Source organism: Balearica regulorum, chromosome 20, assembly GCF_011004875.1.
Source record: "Balearica regulorum gibbericeps isolate bBalReg1 chromosome 20, bBalReg1.pri, whole genome shotgun sequence".
In the NCBI taxonomy this organism is placed as follows: Eukaryota; Metazoa; Chordata; class Aves; order Gruiformes; family Gruidae; genus Balearica; species Balearica regulorum.
Window position 1 is genome coordinate 9246643 of NC_046203.1, and position 26911 is coordinate 9273553.

General features: G+C 44.3%; 1 protein-coding gene across 1 annotated transcript in view; it reads right to left on the reverse strand.

Moving 5' to 3' along the window:
• Positions 1-26911, reverse strand: part of PAPPA (pappalysin 1) — a 183599-nt gene that overhangs the window by 91820 nt on the left and 64868 nt on the right. The window contains exons 6-7 of the mRNA XM_075772202.1: positions 23065-23186; positions 17051-17558 (exon numbers count right to left, since the gene is read on the reverse strand). Of these exons, the coding sequence (XP_075628317.1) occupies positions 17051-17558; positions 23065-23186 (630 nt within the window). The remainder of the gene's footprint in view (positions 1-17050; positions 17559-23064; positions 23187-26911) is intronic.

The window sequence follows — 26911 nt, forward strand, 5'->3', positions numbered from 1 at the left end:
AATATTAAGTGATCGGTATAACAAAGGCAGTAGCAAAGGGCAGAGGAGTTACTGAAATGGGTGTTGGCTGCCAAAAAAGCAAGTTTAGTTAAATCAGAAAATTCTTGCCTCGTTTTGATGGGATTAATTTTTGGTTGGGTGTCTTTTTCTTGTGAGCACAATCAGCTCTACCTACATCCATGCTTGATTTATGCACAGCTCTGAAATAGGTGCAACTCTTGACTATTTGACAGCTAAACTATTTGCTGATGAAAACCACGCAGTTCGGTGTGCTGCTGCTTCCACCTGTACCCACTGTAGAGATGGCATTGCACTGACACCATGGCGTCAATCCTCACCACGTGCAGCGGGAAACGGTGACGGCATTAGCGACAGCCCACAGTCCTGCAGCATTTGAGAAGCCAGCCCTGTGCTTCACTCTGAAGCCTTGGACGCTTCTGCTCCCATCTCTCCATGGCAGGGACAGTGTTACCTGCAAGTTTGTGGCATAGTTCGTTTAAGGAACTTAAAATACCCTTTAAACACCAATTACTTCCTCAACAGCCCTGAGCTCAATCCAACTGCAGCTGGAGCCAGTGGGAATTTGCCTATTGAGTTAAGACAGAATTGGGCTGGGGATGTTTCAGTGACGGAGAAATAAGTTATCCACTTTCATACAGGTATTAAAACAGTAGAGTTAAAAAGAAGGTTTATTCCTCTCCAGGAGAATGCAAAAAATAGGATCCACACTACAGTACCAGATCACGGTATTAGCATCAAAATATTCACAGAAAGAATTAGCAAACTGTTACATATTTATGCAAAGCCATAATTACCTAAATCCTGTGCATCTGTAAGTGAGGAATATTTTTTTTTATATGCAATAAAGAAATACTATAAGCCTAATATAAATGTTTAGCTCTTTTACAATGTCTTTTACATTATCAGAACTCAAAACGTTCCACAAAGGAACTCATTACCATTATCCTCATTGTGCCGATTTGTAAAGCCACGGAGTGGCCAAGGCAAAATGATTTACTCAAAGTCATCAATCAGGCTAATTGCAGAGCCCATAACGCAACCCAGCTCTTTCCTAACCCATGCCAGTCCTCTACTTACTACGCTCATATTGCCCCACTTACTGACAGCAATATACATGTCTTTTTGTCACAGGAACTTGGTCAAAAAGCATGTATTAATGAAGTCTGTACTATGAAGAGATACATCCACTACCCAGAGCAACAAAGCCACTGAAGTAGGTATCAATGAACCGTAGTTACTGAAATCTTCAAGTTTGTGAAATAAGTACCTCCTTACAACACTCATTAAATTAGCAAGCATGACTTAAACTCCAGTATCACACGTTATATTTTACAACAAAGCTGTCTTCTCATGGATACTAGGCCTCCAAAAAACGGTCAGTAAATGAATTGCACACAAACGGCCCTGGGATTTCATTCCTTGTTACCACACTTGAAATGGGGAGTGAAACTCAGTGGAACAAAACCACAACACAACCGCCTTTCTCATTGCTTCTTCACCTGATTCCTGTCGGCAACAGTCTGTGGCTCCTATTAGGTAGATTTGAGAGTTCACGTAGCACGAACAGTATCTTAATTCACCTACAGACTGGGGAGACATCTACCCAGATATTGGTGAGAGTGTTTATTCAACCAAAGTGAAAAAACTCAAACTTCTGCCCTTGGGACCTGTTTAAAACAACTGTTTTGAAAAAAAATAATAAATTACAGGAAGTAACTTAAGTGGCCAAACACACACTGATGTGTAATACTGAGGGTTTCCTCTAGATTTCACTCCCGGATAAATCCACTTATTAAGACGGAAAGTTTCTGATATATACTGATGAAATCAAAGCAGAGGCAAACTTTGATTATTAAAGAGCAGTGATTTCTCAAGCTCTTTCTCAAAACCATTCGTAAAATATTTAAGATTAACAAGTATACTTGCAGAAATGTGGATTTTGTCACTGGGGATCTGCTAACCACAAAAAAGGTTCAATTCTTAGAATAGACTGTTAACAAATGAACAGTTTGAACAGCTATAACAGTTACAAAATAAATAAATCCCATGCTGCTTTCTGATGCGCTGAGGTCACACGCGCGAGTGCAAAACAGTAGCTTTCTGATTTTTTTTCTGTGATTTCCACCGATCCTCATAGGTGCTGGGTAGGCATTCAGCTCACAGCAGAAAGTGTGTCTCTGCGAGTGTGTTTTAGTATGTGGGAGTGTTTGTGTATGCCTGTGTGTACATGTAAGCAAACGGAAAACAGGAAAAGTTCACATTTGTTTATGTACAGGGCGGGAAGTTGGCAGAACATAATGGAAGAAGACATAGTACTAAATTAAGTACGGGAGAGAATATGGTGTTTATGAATTATTAGGTGACTGGAGATGAATGCGTATGTGGGTGAGTAAGACATAAAACTGGAAATGAAAGTTATTAGGTGGGGAGAACTCTGGCACATTTAACTGTACGGATTGTGAATGCAAAACTGCGTATGGGGAGAGGACCCTGTGGACGTCGGAGACGAGCGAGTGCTGGCTTCGGGGCACTGGGCTTTGGTCTAATCCTGTCACCTGCTACATGCTGGTGAGGGGAGATTTCCAACTGCAGCCTGCAGCTCAAAAATGGAAAGCTCTTGGAGAAGTGGTATGTCCTAACAGGCATATGATCCTTATAGTTTAGTGACAGGGGAAAAAAGGCCATTTCTTCTCTAAAATAGAAGGTGAGCAAAATACCTGACTTCTTACACCTACATTTAGGTATCTGCACAGCCTGGCATCCCTTAGTTCTACACAGCTCAGGTACAAAATAGCTCTTAAGTTATTTATGCTCACAATAGCCCATGAGCTATGAACGTCATACCTTGTCTTAGGTCAAAATACAGGGAAAAGGAAGACAAACGCCTAGAGATGCATGGTCCCTCTAAAGCAATGTCAGGACTGGGAGCCAGCGCTCCAGTCCCACACTGCAGCCGCGGGGCCAATCCTCCAATCCTCATGCCGGTTCCCCTTTCGGACAGCCCGGTCAAGAGCAACCTGGAGCTCCACAACCCTCCCCACAGTGGGGACAGCAGAGAGGCCCCAGGCTGTCACACCAGGGCAGCAACAACAAACCAGCCATGCCCAGAGATCATCAGAAATGGGAGCATGTGTGCTCCAGAGGTGCCCTCCAGCATCACGGCATTGGAGCTGGAGATGTGCCTTGACTGGAGCACCAGAAAGCCACCTTAGAAACTCAAAACTCAAGCCATCACGCTCTCAGCTCACCCTGGCCTGATGCAACTAGTGGCAAAAACCCGACTGCAGCTGACTTGCCTGGATGTGGCATTTAAGTCTCAACAACTGGAACTTGAGATGCTTCCATCCTCCTGAACTGTTAAATATATCATATCAGCAGCAACTGAGAGCTTTAGCATTCCTTCACAGTACCCACATTTCGGAAAAATATAGCTGCTAAAGGGATGATATGTGCAATACTAAAGGCAGTAATCCAGTACCATAGTGAGAGAGGAAGGAAGGAATGCAGTAACAAAGGGAAAAAAAGCAAAAAAAAGAATTTATTCTCTCCTATATAGTTACGGGGCACCAAGGTCAATATTACAGACTGTATCTGGAGTTGTCAGCAAGACAAACTCTGCTACAAGTGGTGATAAAAGAGTGATTTTTGACCATTTATTTTCTCTCCTGCCTTCCCTCAGAGCTGATGGCACACTAACAGCGATAACATGCTCTTTCCACTCTGCTGTCAGGCAGGTCTGACGCATGGCAGCTTCGTACGATGCTACTTAAGGAAGTGAGACAGAAGAACATCTTTAACATTAAGGATGTGAACAAACAGTCTTTTAAATTTATATCTATGGTCTTTTAATGACCTTTTCGAGAACTGAGTAAGCCGCATTGATCGCTGCAGCTTCCGCCCGTGGGGAGGCAGTCTTATTAAAAAGCAATGACTCAAGCCCTCTGCTTAGAGGGGGAATTAGAACGTGCCGTGTGAAATACCACGAGGGCAACTTTCCTGTCTGCTGTGGCGAGTGACGGATCCAGGGTCAGAAACATAAACCCCTCTAATTCTTTTCCTGTTTTTACTGAGGAGGCTGGGCAGTTGAGTTAATCTGGCTGTGTCCCCCAGGCAAGGGACCTCTGCTTTCAGTTTGGGTGTTCCTGTAAAACTTACAGGAAAAATTACACCTCTGGGAAGTAGTTTTCTACTCAGATCACGGTGGGTTTAAAGGATCATTGAATTTACAGCAGCAACACGCATGCCCTCGAGTGCCGGCACATCTGCAAGGGCTGACACTGCCCCAACCACATCTGCGCTGTGCCCACTGTAGGGCTTCAGCATCTGAAGACACAGTGCGGCACTCAAGATGCAGTGAAAGCACCGAGGGAAAGCAAACGTCCCGCGCCCCTCTCCCCACTACAATGACATATATGTTTTTCCTACTACAAGTAACAGCAGGGAGGGGTTTTATACAGCAAAGACTTGTTTCCAACAAAATTGAAAATATCCTTAAGGCTGATCCCAGCTTCTGCCCTATGAAAACATAAATGGCCAGAAAGCAATGAAAGCAGACAGTGTTCCTATCATTTAAGGACAGGACAACAAGGTCTTAGGTATCCCCAATTAAATTATGGCTGTCAGAGGCACTGTCATGTGAAATAGGCAAATTCTGCACCTCAAGTGTGCCCATGAAGGATCCATCTTTCTTTGACCTTAAATAGCCACCAAACTCTTGAGCCAAAAGACGTTTCCTGGACAGCTCTCCACAGCCCAGAACGAGCCTTGGACTGCCAGCAACGTGCCTGTTTCCCTCTAACACTGTCACCTCTGCTCTTCTTCCCTAGCAAGGAAGCCTTGCTGAGCAAGACAGGAAATCTGCCGGTAGCAAACAGCAGCAACCTCGCATCTTCACTTGTTGCAATGCTCTGCATCGGCTGCTCAAGGTGGACCGAATACAACCACACACAGAAGAGCGGAAAGTCTACGCCATCTCCTGTCCCGTCCTCTGCAGCCTGGAGCTTGGGCTGCTCATAGCCACCGAAACACCCAATGTCATTTACAGAGGTTCTGGAACACCCCAAATATCCACTAACTCAGTGAAGCACTACATCGCTCAGACATGTTTAGAGCCTCCCGGTCTTGGGCACTGAACCAGGGCTCAATGTTTCTGCATTGGAGGAGCTAACACTGCTTCATTGCTGCTTAGCGAGCGGTCATTAAACTGCCCTGGGTTTTACCTCTTGGCAATGGCACCGGCTGTTTGCAGGCCCCTCCATCCTCAGGTGCTCCAAAAGCAATTGATAAAGACTAACCCAGGGGATGAGGTCGCTTTAGGACAACCCAAATAGGTTTGCTCCCCAAGTCCCATCCTTTTTCCCGTATTGCCATTGACTGTACAAATATAACCATTTTCTTCTTTTATCTCCTCTCACACATGCTCCCCCTCACCTTGCCTTTCTTTCTTTTAATAAAAATGGCATGAGAAGCACGGCAGAAGATAATGAATAGAATTCCTGCCCGGCTCTGCAGTCAGCAGAGAGGAGGGGTGGGATGCTGTAAACAAAAGAAGGACGTCAAAAATCCCGAGCTCCTGCAACGGGCTGTTTTTTCAGCTGCAGTCCGAGCTCTCGCTGTTTGGATAAGCCCAGCGACAGGGCAGGTGCAAAGGCCTCAAAACAAGTCTCCTGCCTCTCGCTCAGACGCTGAGCTGACTCAGAAGACATAAATGCCGAGGAAGCGGCCTCAGAGAGGCTCTTCTCTGTACCCATGATAAGATAGGTCCCAACAGGGATGGTGGGTTTGCTCTGTGCCCTCCGGCTTTTTTATGATTTGTTTGTTTACAAGCAAATCAAAACAGGGTAGTTGAAGTACGAAAGGAACACTGATGGGCTGGATGTGAGAGTGGGGACTGGACAGTGGATTTCTGCTCCCAAACCCAGCTTAAATCTAAACTGGGTATTTCTGAGGAAGAACAACAGAGCAGCCAACGACCTGAACAGATGATCTCAGCTGAAGACTTGATGGGGTAGATTTTGTACCACGAGGTGGTTCTCCTCTCTGAAGCCCAGAGTCTCACCACCCAAAGCAGTGGCATCAAGACTATGCCCAAATTCAATACTAGAAGGTATTTCTAGTAACATCTAAACCAATCCTCCTACACACTTGTGCAATACCATGGAGATCCTATGTATTTCAGATTGAAGTCAAAGATTGGGGGATCCAGTCTATTAGGAAAAGGAAAACATCCTTTGCTCCATGAAATACTTCTACAAACCGGTCACCACCACCTCTCCTAATTACCATAAAATCAAAACAGGCAATTGGTGTGCAGCTCTGCTCTTAGGTTGGTGTAAATCTCAAGTAACTTTAGACCTCAGCAAAATACTCCAGATTTAACCCACCGCAACTGAGCTGCTGCTTCTCTGTTCCTCTGAGTTGCAAACGTTTGCACTTGCTGCTCAGACCAGCTCCTTGCCTGCACAAGATGTCGTGGCGCAGGACTACTACGCCTGGCTGTAGCACCTCTGCTCTGAAATCCAGGCCCTCTTTAGGACCTTAAACACCCTGAACGCAAACATATATATATAGATATATGCAACTGATTAACTCCAGCAGACTTTGATATAATCATCCAAGTATTTGCCCTGGTACCAATTTAAAACACAGTAGCACACTTAATAAAAAACAAAGTTTGCAGCCAAAGCCTTAACAATATTTCTTGGTTTTTCTCTAAAGAAAAAAAATTAAATGTCAACAGACAATTTTCTACTTTCATGTTTAAACAACAACAACAACAATAAAAATTATGAATTTTTAAGGTGGATGATACAAATGGAGGATCTAAATGAGACTGGGTTACAAATCCTGGGATAAAGTAAATCCTAGAGGCCCAGGGCCCCACATGGGTGTTTGCGCTAGACAGGCAATTTCACGGCAGCACACAGGTTAAGTGTCGGAGCACCTGGTTGCTATTAGAAGCAGGGAAGGAGGGGGAAAATCTCTCGTGTTTGCTTCTTCACCGCTGCGAACAGACCCTAAGCAGAGACAGGAGTGTTTCTCAACATGAAGCTCAGACGCGGCTGCTGCAGGAGGGAAGGCTGTTATGGTTTGGCTGAGGCAGGAAAGATCTGGGACATGAAATACAGAAAACCCTATTTCCAACTGGTGGAAGCCAGCACTTCTCTATTGATTTCAAGGGAACAGTGCCGGTATCACCATCTGAGGATAGCGTTCCGGTGTACTGGTGCGGCAGGGAGAAAACAGTAACACGACTGGCAGGCAGGTTAGGACAGGTTAATTGCTTTAAAGGCCATCATCGTCACCGGCGAACCTTTGCCTGTTGCATCGTGCCTCTCAATGAGCACTGCCTGATTACTCACACCGTTAACGACATCCCGGTTGTGCCATGACTTCTCCGTGCAAGACCACCAACAGCAGCATCTGCACAGGCTCCAGCACCGGTTCAGACCACGTTGCACGGAAAGTGCCTGAAGCACACCCTGCACAGGGTCTGTGACCCCAGCAACCATCCCTCAACTTTTGCAGGTCGATTATTCATCACTGGGGCTGGGAGCGTTTCGGCTGCTACCCTCAGCCCCATGCCAGTTTGTCAGGCTCAGCTCTCCAGGCGGGCAGAAGGCTCTTCTCAATTTAGGGTCATCAACTTGGCAGAATAATGTTCTTCAGCTTCTCTGAATCCAGACCCAACCTCTAGGATTTCCTTTCAACAGGCCTGAGCCAAGACCCGATTTTCAGAACTTAATACCCTCCCGTTTCCATGTAATCCCACCAAAATGGTAAACAGAGCCATGGGAGCGGACGCTCGCAGTGCCTGATCCAAAGGCTCCTGAAGCCAGTGGAAGTTATTATGTGCATTTTCAGTAGGGCTTAGATTGGGCCCCAAGCGAACACAGATGTTTGCAGTTTTCTCTGGTTTCACCTCTACTATCCCTCCTTGCCGAAACTCCACTTTGGAGGGTAAGGGCGTGGGGGCCATGGCACTCCTGGGGTGCTGCTCCTTGGGAGGAAGGAGGGAGCCTATACTACATGTGGATATGCGTGAGACAGACGTATGTGCTGTCACGCACACCGCGCAGCAGAGCACAGAGAGATGGGTGAGGAGATGAGGTGACTATTCCAAAGGAACATTTTGTCATTTCCCTCCTTAGGGGCTCTGTGTTTTGCCTTAAGCCGCTTCAGATTATGAGAAATCCTACTAGCTGGTCTCCAGTGGGATCTTTAATGGTTTAATAACTGAACATTACTGAACATATTTCCACTAGCCTCTTTCTAAAATCCCATCATGAGCTAATTTCCTCTATTGTCATTACATCTGCAACTGGTCTTACATTTTAAAAAAATCTGTACCACTGTGAATAAATGATCTGGTTTCCTGCACTGAGCTCTCAGGGCCAGTATTTTTAGTAGTGGCTGATAATTCAGGGTGTCCAATTCAAGGCACCCTCTTCGGGGTACAGTTTGCAGAGAAGAATGAACTTTATTTCTACCTTGTCCCTCCTATCACAAAAAGCTCCAGAAAAATGCTGGAACTGGGGCATCAGCATGGAGCTGCCCAATGTCACCATACATTTGAGAAGATCCTGGCCAGAAAGACTAAGATCAAGTTTGGGTGAAGCAATGGCACGATGGGTGCCTTGGGCCCGCAGGGTGCTCAGTGCATTGCAGGCCATGCAATGATACACCTAAAGGGCTTCTGTCTTGTCCGTCGCTGTATCCAACAAGGTATTAAGGACAGTCCAGGTATTTTAGTCTTACTGCCGCGTTGTTTTCAAATCCTTTTCCTGTTTCAGTGTAGCTCCAAATTTAACAGAGACTTGGAATGTATTTCCTAGGAAAATATATTAAAATCAAATGCCCAGGAAATGATCAGGCCAATAGTTCAGTAAAAGTAGCTGAAAAAAGCTGTACTGGCTGACACTGCTGATAAAAAGGTAGGTAACACATTTCTGCTTCTCCTGCGGTATTTGAGGCTCACTCCAAGTTTTACAAGAGAGTTATTTTTAAATTGTTGCATAACACATGTCTGTCCAATATTTCTTTCCTCAATCAAGCAAAGAAAATGCATTTGTTATTCCTGGGAGATTTCTGGTGCTTCTTATCTTATTTAGAGCCCAAAATAAAGATGCACACAAGAAGGCAAACATCAGAGAGAAATTATTATCCATGAGATAATGCACAGCCTAATTTACCACATATCTGAGACTGTTTCACCTGCAATAAATTATTTTGCCCAGCAGGAAAAGTCCTGTTTGACCTTCATTTTTTTTCCCTGCAGCTGAAAACTCTGCTACTACTTCTAGGTCGCGAGTTCAAATTCCACCCTGGCTGGGAGTGATTAAATATATCTATTTCTAATAGTATCTATGTGGTTAATAATAGGACAGCCATTAAAGATCACTTTTTCAGGGACACTTGCATATGGCTAAGCTGTAATCTATGGGTCTGATCTCTCTCCAGCCTCTGCGTATCGCCCAAGAGGTACACTGGAGATGTGAATCCAAGGTAGCAGCAGTCCTTGGGGGGTCCCTGGCTGGAAATGAGCTGGCACAGCCGATCCCGAAGCAAAGTGTCATTCCCCAAATGGGGCCACTCCCCTCTTCCCTGGCTCTTCCCATGCTCTCGAGTCATTTCTTTGAGAGAGGCAGCTGGGGGTCATTCAGAGCAATGCCACCCTTCCAAGATACACCCAGGCTGAAAAACTCCTCTGGGTTGCCCCGTCTCAGGATCACAAACCCACAAAGATAGAAACCCGCCCTTACTACCTTATTCTTGCATCATGTGCGGCCGAGCCAGAACAGGAGCTACGGATTTTGCCAAGTGCCAGCTATAGTTACAGCGTTACATAAGAAACCGCAACAGCGAAGAATCACAAATCTATCACTACAGCTGGCACCAAATGGCATCTTTGCACAGGCTTAGCAGAAAAGCTGCCTACTGAATGGGCACAGACCGTCAAATTGTTCTTTCTCTTCTCCAGGGCAGGGTTAAGGCAGTTTGGCAGAGGGTGGTAAGGGAAAAAATTGCTCTATCTGTTCTGTGTGTGGGGTCAGGAAGCAGGTTTTATTCTTTCGCAAAGATAACCTGGCACCTTTAATGAAGAAAGCCAGAAAGAAGGAAAGCCATCAGAATGTGGCTTCCAGCTGTCAAGTCACATCAGCCAAGCGGAGATGTATAATCCCTGAGAGCAGCAGCACTGCTAGCCTCTAACATTTAATTGTGAGCTCTTTGAAAGAAGGCACCTGGTGTATTTCTTCTGTAAAACACCCAGCACGCTACTGGTAGCTATAAATAATAACAACCGCTACCTCGGTATTTAGCAGCACAACATATGTGAAGGAAAGACGCAGTAGATGGAAAAGAAACAGTTTTCCTCTTCCTGGCTTCCCGAGCCCTCGGCATAGAGCAGGGGAACAGGCTCCTGTCTGGCACAGGGAGCAGAATCAGTCACCCCTGCTGCCTCCCTGCCCCGTCCCAGCCCCACACTGCTGTGCAAACCAGAGGGGAGGCCATGCTGTCTGGGAAAGGAGAGAATTGCCCCAGGGGGATGCTGGCGGTGAAGATGCTGCTGGGTGGAGGACTCTCCTTCCTACCAGCCCTTCACCTCTGTTAGGGTCACACGAGTCTACGACCAGTTTCCCGCTGTTGGAAGGGAAGGTGTGGGACAGGCAATCGTTCCATATTTTTCTGTTCTTTCATCAAAGGAAATTTCCAGGATCATTAAGCAGAAACAGGGCAATCAATACTGGCTGCACGAGGAAGGAGCTGACACTGCAGCCAGGGCTAGAGAGGGCCTCAGAGAGGCATGAAGACAGACAATGCTTGCTAGGGGATCGCCAGCACTTCTGCTGAGCTCCGGGACTGCTACACGGTCCTACACCAGCTGAATATTAAACTTCATGACTTTGCCAAAACTGACCACAAGCAGCTCTGATACACTCAGAGCTCTTCACTGACACACGAAGGCTTTTGGACAGTGACAGCACGGCCGCTAATCCAGCTGGGAAGCAAGGGTCAAAAAGGAACGACTGAAACGTAAATGCAAGGACTCTGGATGAAGAACTAGGCAAGAACTAGCAGTGTTAGTACTGTACCTGAAACTGGAAATTACAGGGGTAAGAGAAACCTGGTGGGACGGAAGAGTGTTTGCTTCTTGGGAAAGCTCAAAATAGCTTTGTCCATGCAGCACTGCAAACTAATGATAGGGAAGCTCTCAGGAACAAGCAAGAAAGCGTGAATAAGAGTAAATCTGTTCCTGTTGAAGCTTGGTAAAAGTGTTTTTACTGGAGATGAGCTGTGAAGTTTCGTATGGATACAGATAGGGACCTCTAATGTATTACTAGAGAGAAATAATACGGAGAGTTGCATAATTATGGGAAAGAAACCTCCTAGATGTAGACTAAAGAACAAATGCTTTTAATAATGGCAGGTCTCTGGTATTGCTAGGCGTGAGAGCAGGCATCAAATACTTAGGGACTCAACAAGAGATGACACTATTTTGCATTTACTTCTAGTAGCTGTAATAGGTTGGATTGAAAGAGACATTTGAATGAAATGGAAATTTGTCTTTCAGTTATCACTTTGAGGTTAACTAACAAACATTTCCTGCAAATAAAGATCTGACCACAAAAGTCCAAGTGTCTGCAGACAACACAGAATTGGTAAATAGGCTCAGTCAATGCAGAAAAGGATGGAGTTATAATGTAGAAACGACTAATTTACAGGACTGGATGTCTCAAAGTGGTGTATAGGTTGGTATAAGACAGTATTATGCATATAGGATCAAGAAATTCAGAATAAGCTGGGAGCTCTTCATTGCAAGCGAGAGGGGAAGAAGCAGTTGGTTGTATTTAGTCAATTGCAAGACAACTATGTACCATCAGTGGGATGTATCCACAAAAAAAAGCCTACGAGGTCCTTGCACGCATCAGGGCAAGGCATTTCCAGGGTGGCTGGGTAAGTATTCGTGCACAAGGACATCTGGAATACCATATACAGTTCTAAAGCCTGTTGGGAATCCAGATGTGTAGCATGCCGATATTGCACGGAGAACCTAGCAGGTCTTGCAGATAAATCTAGGCATGCAAAGTGCTTTCTTAACATTTCAGTCCTATCTTAGATACTCCCCAGTTATTTCCTGGCATATCAAGAGAGGTTTGGCATGGTAACTGTGGAGGAGGGGTGAGCAGAAGATGGTGATAATATGGACTTCAGCTTTTGGTGTCGGGAGAACATCCACTCAGCGATCTGTATCTTGTTTGGGTGGAAATATGGTGTTAATTATCTTCATGACAGATGGATCTGGCAATTCATTTCAGCTGCTTTAGATCATACATTCCTCTGGCTGGTAGACCTTCAGAAAATAGAGAAATAGATCTTCAAGATGAAGGAAGGAATGCCATAATAAGGACAGATGTTGCCATGAAATTTTAGTGTTGCATTCAGCAGGGACTTAGGCTTACATATCATCATTGTGATATATGTATTTTTCCAGTCCTCTGTTCAGCTGGGCCTGCGTCCTGTAAATGCAACCTTCCTGTTGAGTTCAGGCGCTAAAAGGCATGCCAATAATTGGCTGTAATGAATTATTGCTCATTATCAATAGCCACTGCTGATTCTCCAGCCTCTCTGCTTGGTCATATTTGTAGGAACTTTCAGACTAAGAACTGTTTTCCATCTCCTTCAACTACTCATTGTCTGGGGTTTCTGACAAGTCACTTACCATATGCCCTTCTGACTGGATACCAGTAACAAATGGCAAATGCATCAATAATGCAAATTTTGAAACAAACAATTGTTTTGCATAAAGTACAATGCTAAAGTACATGAAACCCTAAAGACCCATGAACAATGCCACAGCAGCCCTCCAACTACCTGCAATCTTGACGACGGTAATTTCTCAGTCATTCTGCAATCACTCCAAGCCTGAGTGAGACCTGCACTCCACCGTCACAGGGGCAGAATTAAAACACAGTAAATGACATGGAGATTACAGGAACTCCCGATTCTAACAAAATATTTTAAAATATTGTACTTACTTAAACAATAACTGTACACAGATGACGACCAGTCCCCTCCAACTATTATGAGCAACAGAAAAGGGTTAGCCATAGAACATAGGTTAAAATAGCCAAAACTGAGAAGAAAAACATATTCCCTATCTGAGAAAATGCAAGTTTGTCTCGTAGTCTCTCTTCTTTCTTTTTCAAGTATGAATGCAGTATCTCTAGGTGCCACTTAGGTGCTCAAGCTCTAGTTAGTGTAGGAATAGCTCAGATGAATATATCACAGGACAGCATACTTGCTTCTCAGTGATGCTCAACTCTGCAAAACCTCGTCCCAGGGCTTTGTGCTGGGATTCTTTCTAAGGTTATTTCAGTCAATGCCTTTGTCTTGAAAAAAGCCTACAGGTTAACTCCATAAAGATGACACAATCCATTGTCATCCACCACATATTGAGGTTTCCTACAAACCTTTTCTGTGGCAGAAAAGTTGGAAAAATTTCCAATTCTTTAGAAACTTTTCCAGTCATTCCAACAACTTTCCAAAACTAACGTCAGTGTCTCTCGGCTTGGCCTGCTAGAGGGGAGAGAGCAGATCTTTCCAGCACACCCTGCTGCCCACTGCTCGCAAATGTGGTTACTGAGAGTGTAATGGAGAACACGGGCTGCTCACCCCAGATTGACACTTGACTGTACCTGTGACATCCTCAGGAGAGCATCTCATTGTGGGCACTCCCTTCTCACTGAGCTCTTTAAAAAAACCAGTGCTTGCTAGAAGTGAATGCAAGAACAATGATTACTTTCCAACTGCAACGATGTGAGCGTAAAAACACTACAGTAAGGGCAAAGCGAGGGCAAAGCAATTACCACATTCACCATTGTGACTATCTTGCACATTGTTTCTAGAGAACAGCCAGAATGAAACCCTCTACGTATGAACACAACCTGAATTTTGGATTAAATTGTGAGCTGAGACTTTGAGACTTGCAGATGAGGCTCCTTCCTTATCACTCGCTGCGGTGTGAAGACTCAGCAGTTCTGTGCTGCACCTGGCCTGACCTCTTTTTTCCCCCCACTGATTTATTTAGCTTTCTGCTCTCTTCCTAGGCTCTGACTCTCATTTTGTATCACGGATACCAGCAATTCCGGCTGATCATACTCAGTGGAATTGAGTGTATCTCACCTGGTTTCTGTAAGGTCCAAGGATAAGGTCCTGTCCCTTAGAAATGATTGTTAGCCTCAGCTTGAGCCAAGAGCTGAGATTAAAATTCAAGCTTTAGAACAGAAGGTCTGGCGTTATTTTGCATTTCTTAATAAAAGGTTTCCACTGTTCTAGCTATTTACTCTCCTCTGTGGTGCACCCAGTGCTGACTAGGCAAGGGCTATCCATTAAAGGCTATCTCTCTGCTCAGCTTAAAGAGAAGTTCCCTCTCTTTGACGGGAAGAAGGTAGGAGAAATTAATTTTTCTTTCAGCATCGCCACACCTGGGGAAAGGATCTTGCTCACAGATAACAGTGCAAGCAAATATTTTCTTTGGGAGAAAAAGAGAATGTGAAGATCAAGGTCAGAGGAGGCAAGAGTAAAGATATGCCACTGCCTTCAAAATAACCTGCCATAGAACATGTGGGGGTGTAATTTTATTTAATATGGAAAACATGCAAAAGCATAAAGGAGGGGTAACTGGCTTGGGGCTTACAGAGAGATAAAGGGGCTGCAAAGTCTGGCTGCACAGATATGCTGACTTCCAGCTGTACAGAATGAGACAAACAGGCAGATGCAAACAGGTCGAGAGAGATTGCACTTACCTCTCTACATACATATATACAGGAGCACAGCGCAACACCTCTGTCCCCGACTTCCCTAAAGCATCTTCCCTCCTTCCTGCTTATGGAGTACAAGGACTGTGGCTACTCTTTGCACAAGGTGCTAATACAAAATTCATCCTGCCTTTGCCTCCACGACATAACCACAACTCTATGCAGAGTTTCAGCAAGTTTGCTGCGTCTCAAGATATGGCCCAGCAGCAGCCTGGACATACAGCATCAGCCTACGAATCTGCATGACCCCCATCACCAGAGGATATGGATCAGTGCTGTGCACATAGGCATGTTAGGATCAAAAAATCATCCCGCTTTTCAAGATTTCAAACACATGCTGAAATCCCGAATCAAAAGCAACTACAAGCGCTTAAGAATTTCCATCTTTGACTCCTCACCCAGTGACTAGAAAACTTCATTTTAGTTTTCCAATCATATCATCGAAGCTCACTGGCAGGATTTTTCCTGTACGCTCTGGAAAGACAGAGACAACCTGAGGCCAGCCACACTAGAGACTTTGGTTGGGTTGGCCGTGCCAGCCTCCAGGAGCATCCGCTTCTGGCTACTGATCACAGGTAGAGCCCACAAAGACTAACATAAATTTTATGTCTGATTCTTAGCTGGCGATGTAACTAGGTGAGACATTCAGACAGGTAGAGTAATATTACCCATGTGATTTATTCAGTGACGCACAGGAAAACTGTCATTAATCCCTGGCTATAGATTTAATTATTAGAGCACCCTTTCACTACAGCTGGCTATAAGCTAGAAGTCACTCACAAGATCATAATAAAAGACCAGGGACTAGAGCTCAGAATACCAGTTTTGTTTTGGTTTTGGTTTTGTTTTTTTTTTTCACATTTTGTTATGAACTCAAAACTGGACCTGTTTCTGTGGGAACTTGTGCTAAGGTATGCAAATATTTCAAACCAAACCAGTCCCATTTTCCAACGAGAGTGGGCCAGGTTTCAGGCAAAAATGCTTTCACAGCAAAACCATGGGAAAATTCACCATTTTCCATGTTTCCAATATGTCAATATTCATCTCATGTTTAAGTGCCAGCAATTGTTGGAACAAGGGTACAACCCAAGAAAGCACTTAAGCACATGCTTAACTTTCAGCACATGAGAAACCTCAGTGATGTCCTGGGTTTTGTTTTTATATTCACTATTGTTAGTTACCTTGAATTTTTAAACCCGTAGGGACAGTTTGCATCTTCTAAGCTGTATAATTGGGCCATGAAAGGGATGGCAGCTCATGATTACTGAATTGTTAATTAATCATTTTTATTATATTTAAATATGCTTTAGAAGACCATAATGATGTATGCTTCCTTGATATTAGCTGTACTAATTAGATAATCTTTTCTAAATTAGAGTGCAGTTTTCTTAGCAGGTTTCCTTTTATCTGGTGTTCATTTTTCATAAGAGCTTCATGTTGTTCCCACAGATGAGTGAATCATTTCCAGGGAATCATGTTATGCAAAAGATGTTTTTCTTGCTGCTGTAGAATGCCTACGGGTAGATCATGGATCTCCTTGAAATTGTTAAATATTTTGAAGTTGGACTTTCCTCAACAATCATGCATTCCTTGACTAGATGAGTGTAACTGCATCTGGGATGAAACTCAGTCCCCACAACAAACTGGCGCGTTTGGTGTGTTTGCTATCTTAGAGCAATGCCGCTCCAACACAACTTGTTTCAGTGACACACGAAAGCAGAAAATGAAAGTGGCTGAAATACATTTATGTACCTGAACATGCAAGTGTACTTTTTGCATCCTTTCTTTAGCAGTTAATTGGTGCTGCAGCACTGAAAGCCATTCTGTCTCCTCTATCAAAATATTACTTTCAAAAGATTTCTAAAAAAATGATGACCACATTACTCCAGAGGTCCTCATTTAGGTTACCTTAAACATTTAACTTGTCATACCTCAGGTAGTTTGCAATATCCTTTCTGCTTAAGGAAAGCCTGAATTTCATGTCTCTGCACAACTAGCCTGGAAATTTCTCAAAAACTGTCCATGAAATCCCACGCTCCTGGTTCCAGAGAGAAACTATGAGAACATCCTCTCTTGGTAATACTTGGTACATTTATCTAGTTCAAAATCCTAACAATCAGTTGTGATGCTGGACATTAACAGGATGAGAAGAACAGGTTATTGCTTTTCTCTGAACAAGTCTATTCAGCTCTCTGGAAAGAAGTACTTACGTGTCAACAAATCTCCTGCTGAGGTTGGAGATGACAACTGGAGATCCAGACTGGAAAGGAGGGTCCCGAACCACTTTGTACTGGATGGGTTTGCAGTCTGCGCACAGTGTGCTGTGGGGAACGGAGCTCAGCATGGCAGCATCAATTTCCAGGTGCTCATCCAGAGTGTAGATCTGGATCCCATACACCTCCTCGCCCACTTGTCCTGCATCCAGCTTTATGGTCAATGGGATGTCACAGAAGACGTTCTGCGGCCCGAGAGAAATATTCTTCCCGCTGATGGTGAGCAACTTGATGTCATTCACTGCTCCGCTGGAATCCCAGTCCGGGGAAACAAATGTCACCCAGACTGTGAGGGACTCTGGAGTCAGGGGATAACGAAACTCCAGCTGCAGGTAGCAGCCCTGAGGCTCGGGACAGGCGGGGGGCACCGTGTGTTGGTTGACTGCCGAGTTGGGACTCCATGTTCTGACACTGGATTTACAAGGTTGCTCAACATCAGGGTGCCCTGGAAAGAAAGAAGGAAGCAAAGACAGGGCACAAAAGAAGTTAGAAAACATGGGTTATCATTGGCATCAGTCTTGACAGATAAACTGGTGGCAGCAGAGCATATCTGTCCTGGAAACTCGTTATTTACTTGAGCAGAGCAGGCATTGCCAGCATGGAGAGGAGGAATAGAACATCAACGACTCCTGGCCAGGTGAGAGATGCAAACCCAGTTTAAGTGCTCAGCTGGACTGGACTCACACAACACATACTGTGCAGTGCGTCTGGTCCTGCATTTCCTATTTCTAGTGCCTGCCTTCCCCTGTGCCAAACAACGGTATTTTGCACCCATTCCACTCAGTACTTTAGCCAATAAACAGTCACTTTGCCTTCAGTTCACCTCTGTGAACTCACTCCCTTGCTTGTCACTCTAAAATACAAACTTCTTATCTCTAACAAAGGCAAAGAAAGAGCTTTTGGTGATTCCAAGAAGCTGTTGTGCTGTGCTGTTGAGGGCCAACTCCTACGCCACTTACAGGTTAATCTAGCACGTTCTGCAAGACCCTTTTTTTCAGAGGCACACGGAACACAGGTCTGAGCTGGCTCTTTGTGCTCGCCGTGATGAAACAACAGGCACTTGTACTTGTACATTTCTCACCGTTGGCTACGTTCGACTACATGGGAGGTATTACTAAAAACTAATGAAAGCCACAATGCTTGCTGGGTTCCCAAATACTATGGTAACATTACAATTTGGCACAGTCATGGACTGCAAGATCCAGAGAGGTCAGATGGGTGGAACAGTTAGTAACAGAATCCAGTGAGAGCTATAAATTCCCTCTTCCTTCCCAAAAAATCACACGAAAAGGGAGCAAGCAGGACAGGGAGAAGATGAAGTACAAAAAAGAAGAAAGGGAAAAGTAAAGATAACGAAAGGTAAGAGGAGAGAAATGGAGAAGACAGAGAAAAAAAAACAGAGAGAACAGCTGTTTGCAACCAAGGAAGAAAGCAAGATAAAGCACTGGGCAAACATGAACAAACAGGACATCACTACTAATTTAAAGAGAAAAGGGCAATGTGTGAAGGTTATTCTTATTGTCTGTGATCCAATGAAGTGTTAGAAATGTGTCTTTTTTGTCAAGGATAAACAACAGAGGGAATTCTCCTGTTCATATCAAATGAGCCCAGATGCAGAATAGATTTCCCAGTATCTCAGGCAGTCCTCCCCGCGATCCAATGCAATTGTCCTGCAGATGCTCAACTTTCAACGCTTCTCCCTCACCCGCACATATCCCATAGCCCTCCTCTCCTCCTCGCATGCCACAGAGCAGCGGGAACGCCACTAACCTCAGCATCTGGAGATACCACAGCAGCAAAATATTTTGAAGAAAGCCAGAGTTCCATTTAACACACTCTAGTTTTTCCCCCTGGCAAGCTTGCAAGTGCTGTGTAGAATCATTTCTGAGTAGCCAATACCCCACTCGACTCACGTTATCTCACAACATTCGCTGCCGTCCACATGCGCTTGGCCGGGCTCTCCGATGACTTTCTCGCAGGCTTACAGTGAGCTCCTGACTGCAGCTCTAAGAAGGTGGTTTTTAACCCTAGTATCTCAGAGAGCTTTGGAAAGAGTTGTGAATCTTATCACTGCCTCCTCACAGATAGGAACACGTTGCTGATTAATGGCTCACAGCCTAGTATGTTTTCAAAAGTGGTCTCCACTTGGGTTCCTGCAAATTCACCTCTGCCAGTTCAAGACCTCTGTAAGACTTAAATAGTGAATAAATCTACATGTTTTGGTAGGTCAGGGCATGATCCCCAGAATTAGATGAATTGAATTCAGCATCCAGGGAGATTAATGCAGATCATTACCCCAAAATGGGAGCTTGATTGTAGCCTTCCATAGATTGAAAACCTCAGTAGAGGTAGAGAGTCCCTTTCTTAAATGTCATCAGACACTTAGACCTGGGTAAGAAACATTCATTTAATTGTGGAAGAGGATGGAAACCTTATTCCATGTAACTCTAGATTTCTAGAGATGGGCAAATACTATGAAAATTATAAACATTTGTATATGAAAAGTAATGGTGTAGCAGTCATTCTGCCCCTGTGCACTCAGGTTCTGAAATCCTTAAGCTTACGAGATCATCAGCAAGGTCAGTTATAGAACATCATGCCTTGCCTAACACAAACAGAATGTGAAGTTTGTGAGGAAAAGCCAAACCCCATCTCCTGGTTAGAGAGCAAGGATGGTAGGCTGGGAGGGAGGCTTCCCCCGAAAACGTCAGCCACAGCCTGGTGTGCCCCGCAGTATAAGTGAAGTGGCTGGGATGAATGGCACTCCGTCGCCCCAGCACACAAAGAGAGACTTGACACACTTGTACAGCAAGGCCAGCTGGGATCAGCAGCTTCTCAGGATGCAGCCACTGTCACAACTACAACTCATCTGCCACCTTTCTTAAGCGGTCAAGACAAAGGGACCATCCAGTGGGACTCTCATGTCCAACTGAGACAATTCCACTTGCAAATACAGAATGAATCTCTCGAGTGAAATATTGGCTACTGGGAAAGGCAGGGCACTACAGCAGCCTACAGCAGCAAGAGCAAGTTTTTATTCTCACACTTCTTTTTGTTAATAGTGAGCCAGGCAGTAGGATTGACTGATATATGCATATATTGCACAGTAAGCAAAGGTACTTGGGTTTGATCCAAAATCACCTTTCATACATAAAAAACCCCTTTGACCAAGTTGTGGAGGTGCTGTAAGGTTTGTTTATCTAGCTGGTGTTGCTGGTGAGAATCCAGGTAGGTTAGAGCTTTCTTGCTCCGTGGTGAAGGCAAAGAGTAAATCAGAACTGCCTTCCCACAACTGCTGCCGAGGAGCAAACAGCCACTCATGCAAGGGGCACAACTGGCTGAGAAAGAATCACAAAATATCCCAGCCCGGGGGGGTTGTACCCCACCACGCTCGGGCACAAGCAGGGCACTGGGGAAGACACAGTCCCCAGGGCAGAGTTTTGCAATGAGCACGGCTCACACGTAGTCAAGGACCACAGGTGGTGTCAGCTACCTGGGATAACTGCGCAGCCTAACGATGCTATGAGACCTCCGGAAAATGAAATCAGACCAACCAGGTTCAGAGCTGCTTCAGAGACACGTGAGAAATGTGGTTTTCTGGTAAGAAGCTGGATGAGTACTACGAAACATTTTCCATGAGTGTCGTCTCAAATTTTAAAATGAGTTCATTTTGGCCATGCTTCTGCCTCTTTTGTATTCACTTTCCATGAACATTCAAGCAGTGGAGATTTACACACATGAACGCTTGCAGAAAGTGAATTTAAAGCTTGCATGCTTGAGTACTCGCAGATAGACAATTAAAGAAGCCAGACAATGATCTAACTGTGCTATTTGTAACTCAGACCAAGTGCAAATAGGCAGAGATCCTGAACGTCAGGGAGTGTGGTAGTGATGACAGAAAATTACAGAGCAACAAATACCATACACTTGGTATATTTTCTACCCTAAAGTGGAGACAACTTATTAACGTAGTAAGACGATAGGATTCCCAAATTTTCTTTTCAGAGCAATGGCACAACAGCAATTGAATGAGACAGATAAGGATCAGACTGCACCCTTCATAGTTAAGAACATGCAGGCACACACTCTAAGTAGAGGAAATTAAATGCAAAATGCAGCCGAGTAATAAATCTTAGAGTAGCTTAGTTTCTCTAGGAATGATGCCGCTGGCAAGACGTGTGAGATCTAGAAGTTTTCAAATCAGAGCTCGTTGGAGAAATTTTGACGGAACTGCGTATCTCAATGGAATATGCAGTTCTTTCAAAATCAAAACACTTTGCAAAATTGGGTTTATTTGGCCAAAATTTTATTCTGGAAGAGGAAATAGGAAGAAAGTTCTAACAATATTGGAACATTGTGTTTTGACATTTTTGGAAGAAATCATTTCACTTTTGCATTTTGAAATCCTTTTCATTTTGATATTAAAAGTTGCTTTTGCCCTAGATTATATAGTAAAAGGGGATGTTTTCAAATGCCATAATCTAACCGAAGTTCATGAAAGAAGAATTATATGAGCTAAACAAAACATTTTGGCTGGCCTCAAACACTTTTTGTTTTTAATTTTCCTTCATGGAGAATTTCAAAAGTTTCAAGTTTTGTTCCAAACGAAACCAGGTTTCAAAGTCTTGTCATCTTTGGCTAAGTGGAAATTCCACCTTCCACCCTCCACTACTACTGCAAGTGATCCAAACTTCGCTAATCGTGTTTACTTGATAATCCAGTCACACCCGTAGCTGGAGCGCTGCTTCCCAGGTTGAAGAGGTTGAAGCTCTTGAACAACATCCACCCAAGGGGCAGGTGCCCCCTGCACTGTGCCTGGCAGCCTTGGCCTGTGGACGTCCAAACTGGGGGGCTGAGCCGGAATGAACCACAACCTCTGTTGGGCCCCCACCCTGAGAGATGGGCACACGGGACAGAGGACACTTGCCCACATAATCTCGTCCCAGCGCACAGCACGGACGTAGCTTGCTGCACGTGTTGACCTTAGGACACCAGCACTGCGTATATCACCATATTAGCTTACAAATAATCTTCCTTGTAGAATAACTCCCACATACTCTAGCTGCAGGACAGAGAAGCCCTTAATGTAAGGAGGTATTTGTATAATAAGTTTGCAAAATCCAGGGATTGGTCTTTGAGTTTACTGAGCCCACCTGTGTGTTTACAGGGAAGTCTGCGCCCAGTGTGCTGCTCCCGAAGGAAGAGCTCATGATGGACAGATTGAAATAATATTCTGTTCCTTCCAAACCATAAACTGTGATTACTGACCTCTGCCTGGTATAATCTTAAATATGCTCTACCATATCCACCTATTTAGGTAATGGAAAGTACATATGGAGGAGAGTTAATGATGGAGATCTAATGGCATTGTACAGCCAGCACACCATTCTCCCTCCAACGTGCTCTGGAGAGGAGGAGTGAGTATGACTTGAAAAACACCCTGAACTAGACTGGGCTTGATGTAGTCACCTGCGTTCCTGCTGCAGAGTACTTGCCCAAAGGGCAATCTCCTTTCAGCCTGTCTGCTGGTGCAACCCGTTACGATTCAATGCAAGTGAAGGCAGCAGAAATCAGGCCCAAATAAACAGCATGCCATTCTTTACTTTTGGAGTTGGACTAGAAGGAATAAACAGCTCCCCTGAGGAATTCATCTGGCAGATGTGAATGGTCAGCATTTCTTGGCACTCCGCTGCTTTCTGAAATTCAGGTTCAGCTCCCGGAATTCATTTAATTCATGGGCAGGGTCAGGACACGGGGGCCACAACACAGGTATTTCAGCCAGTGGCATTACTTCAGGGCACCGTGTATTCATTTGTCCTCTAGTTTTGTTCATGCTACATACAGGTATAATCAGTCACTCTCTCCCAGATTTTCCCAGTCTCTGTGGCTCTCCTTTTGCTCTGGCCCAAGGTCTCCCCTGCCATGTCTTTGTCCCCAGCCCTGTGACTCACCTTCTGCTTCCCGCGGGCTCCAGTGCCCCGAGGGATCGCAGGGCATCGGGGAAGAGGCGCTGAAGGCGTATTGCACCAGGACTCTTCCTTCCGCACACAGATCACATGCTGATCCCACTTCTCTAGGAGGCCAGGAAAACAGGAAAACACACCAACTTAGTAACAGCTGAATGAGCTGCTTATTCAACTATATTAAAAGCAATAAGACTTAGAATTCAGTTCCACTTAACCCTCTTTTCACAGCACTGACAAGAGTGTTTTCTGACGGTGACCTTCTGTAGGTTTGGGCTAACGGCATCTGTGAGTCCGCCATCCAACACAAAACGACAGCATCCTGTGAAATCACGCTCAGCTACATCTTTCTTTTTTCCCCCCTCTGCACTACAACTGGATCAAACCCTGACAAAAGGAAATACGTGTTGCTTAGTGGTTAGAGAAGAGAAACTGGCCTCGGGAGATTTCAGATCTATTTCTGCTCTCCTACCGTGGATTTATTGCTTGAACTTGTAGTATCTTCAGGATTGCAAAGGCCTTGGGCTTACTGGTGATTAGAGGAGAGGGCAAAGTCCCAGGCTCTGAGAACATCAGACAGAGCATCTCTGCAAAGCATGGCTTCGCTAAGTATGCAAGGACCTGCTTTTGGAGCTGTATCACAGCCCAGATCATTACATGCCTGGAAAAGGGGTGGGTTATGAACATACAGAAAAGAACATGCCCTGAATCCTTTTCACAAGGGAAGCTGGATTTGATACCTGGCAGCTTTGGCACCAGTGGATGGCTCTTTCTGAACTGGAACATCTTATGGCTCCATACCGTCAGATGGCATGGCATGGCATTGAGAAAGCCACTTCACTGCCCAACGCCAACATTGCTTCACCTAGACAATACACCTAATACCAGCTACTGTCAATAAAGTACTATCAGCAGATGTGGTTGAACAGGAAAACCCAGTGAAAACCTGATTCACAAATATTTTTGCTAAAACATTCACAAGATCAGGGTTTAAGCTGATGTAGACTGGAGTAATTCTAATATCTTCCATAACATTAAGCTGATTTGTATCAGCTGAGGATGCAACTCACACAGTGCAGCCCTACATTCCTTGGGGTCACAAAACTGGGAACCGTGTATGACCCAGAATGTGTGGTTATTCATCCCAGTAAGTTGCTTATTATTCAGAATTCACCGTTCTGCTTTAAGGAACACTGCCCACTCAAAAAGAAAGGGAAAAAAAAATCTTAATGATGAAACGCACCTAGAAAAGGACAGAAGTTTTAGGCAAACAATTTGTGCATAACACACTGTACTCTCTCAGATACTCAAGTAAGTATGGATTGAGTCATCAATTATCATAATCAGCTATGCAAATTTTAACCATCTCCCATTGCACAATTTATTTCAGCCCTGCTTTGCGAAGGGCGCTGTGCTCCTCAGGCAGAAGTTATTTTGGATCCTCAGTCAGGACAGCGGGACTGTGAATTTACTCTCCCGGCCATCCCACGCTGGGCCATCTCCTTTCCCTTTGGTGGTAGGGACAACACATGCTCAGCTGCTCCACAGCTTAGCATCTCCTATTTGTTGACAGGGATCTATCTGAAAGTCAACTTTCTGTTGGCTTTATTAGGCGGAAGCAGGGATTGTCAACAGGGGGGACTTGGAATGAAATCGGTGATAAAATTCGTATCCATTTCGATATGGCTCACAGCCATCCCTACAAAGAGACAGTAAATGATTGAACTCACAGACAGTGCAGAAAGGGATGCACCTGCTGAAAACATCTGAAGAATAAAATGTGGCAATGGGGTAGCATAAAGAAGAGGGAGGCAAAGGTGCCCTCCTCTTCCTTGCACAATCTGTAATGCTGGTAATGAACAAATCTGGTCATGTTGCGAATAACTTCTCTCTCTGTCTCACTTTACCCACCTGCACTACTGGTATAACACTGCCTCTTTCATTGCTCAGCTGTCTATTTAGCAGTGGTTTAAGTGTCTAACCCAGCTTACCTAAATAATATATGCGAAAAAATTCAAGAATCCAGAATAAAAGGTACTGAGAAATCAAAATGTAGAATTACTATTGTGCAGTCGTTTTTCAGACACATCCACCAACAGTGAGGATAGAAGTCCCTGCAATAATAATCTTTCAGTTTCTCTACAAAGAGACTCCTGCATTAGCGCTTGGTCCTGGATGAGGACAGGACTCTGAAAGCCAAGTTTCCACAATTAGGACTGCTTTTTACTCAAATTAGCAGCTATACAATTTCATCACAGGCTGCCATGGTGGAAAAAACTGTAGGCTTATGGACAAACATTTCCTTTTACCAGCAAGGACTTGGAGGTAAGAGAAATCACAAGGAGCATCATGTGGGAAAGGTTATGAGCAAACTTTCTCTTTTTACTTTTCCAACTTGGGAGCCAAACTCAACCCTGATGTAACTCCACTGGCTGAAAGGAGTTACACAGGGGATGACTCCTGGGTTAAAGTTTTTGGTCTGCAGACTCTTGCACACAAATCCTACAAACAGCCATGAATGTCAAAACTAATTATGGAATCGTATTTACAGGCTTATGAAAATCTAAGCCAGATCCTTACACCTTATGCAGCCACTGACATCAAGACAAAACGAGCATAAATTGGTTCAAAACACTATTAATTAGGAACGATAGCATATCTGACACCTTATACACCGGTGCACATGACTCCCTAAAGTGCAGGGTAATGGAAAATCTAGACTTCTCTGTTTTCTAATAAGCCAAGTATTGGGGAAATTCCAGCTTATGAAGTTCAGAGCTCAGGAGGAATTCATTCCTACAGCATGATATTTCTGTGAAGTGGATTCGAAATCTAAAGATTACTAGTGAAAACCAGACAATTCTCTTCAGGGCCAGCACCAGTTCACTGGGCAACTCAAAACCAGTAAAAATCTGTTGTCCTTCCAGTAAAGAGTGCCTGTTTTCAGAGTAAATTGTATCTCCTTACTTGAAATTCAGAATTGGTGTTCTCCCCTCCAAGGCACTGAAACTTTCCAGCAAGGTTTAAACAAGCGATTATCAAGCGTAGCCATCTAGATCTGGGACACCATACTGACCAAAATATTTGCTTGCTTAGAACGAGATAGCATCAGATTCATGATTAATGCAGTCACCTCACTGAAAACTTGGAAGAGCAGATGCATTCAAAGTTTTCTGTCCAAGCAGAATTTGCTGCAGAGCCCTATTACAATAACTGTTTACATCCTGCCTACGCATATCAAACAGGAGGCGCGTGAATGGATGCTTAGCGACAGCACATGAATGCATCTAATAGACGCAGTCAGGAAATGAATAGAGTTTTCTTCTTCTCACTTGTTTTCACTTGTTTTATTGGCTCTATTATTATTTTATTATTACATAGTATTATATGCGCGTGCGACATTTTTCATGCTTTTTTTTTAAAGTGAGGATGGAAAACAGTAAGTATTCCAATCCTGTGTGTAGTAGCTACAGGAAGAAATGCTGGTTCTTGACATATTTGATTATTAGAGATGTTTCAAAGCTCAACCAGCTGCTGGAGTTTCGGGTCAAACACATGTTGGCAAATTTATGTGCAGGTAAATGACTAGACTAACATAGCAGACATCAATTGAACACTCTAAACAGGTAAGGAGGGTCTGTCAGGAAGAAGATTTTGCTTCTGTGCACAGCTCATGTAGCTACTCTTGCCAAGCTGTGAGGACACAGGATAGCCAATCCCAAATTTACAAGAACTATGAGTTAGCATTACTCTCTGTCCCCAGATCTACATAATTAATCATGTAATTTCCAGAACTGAGGTCCTAAGAGAAAAGCACCTAGCACTGCGGCACCTG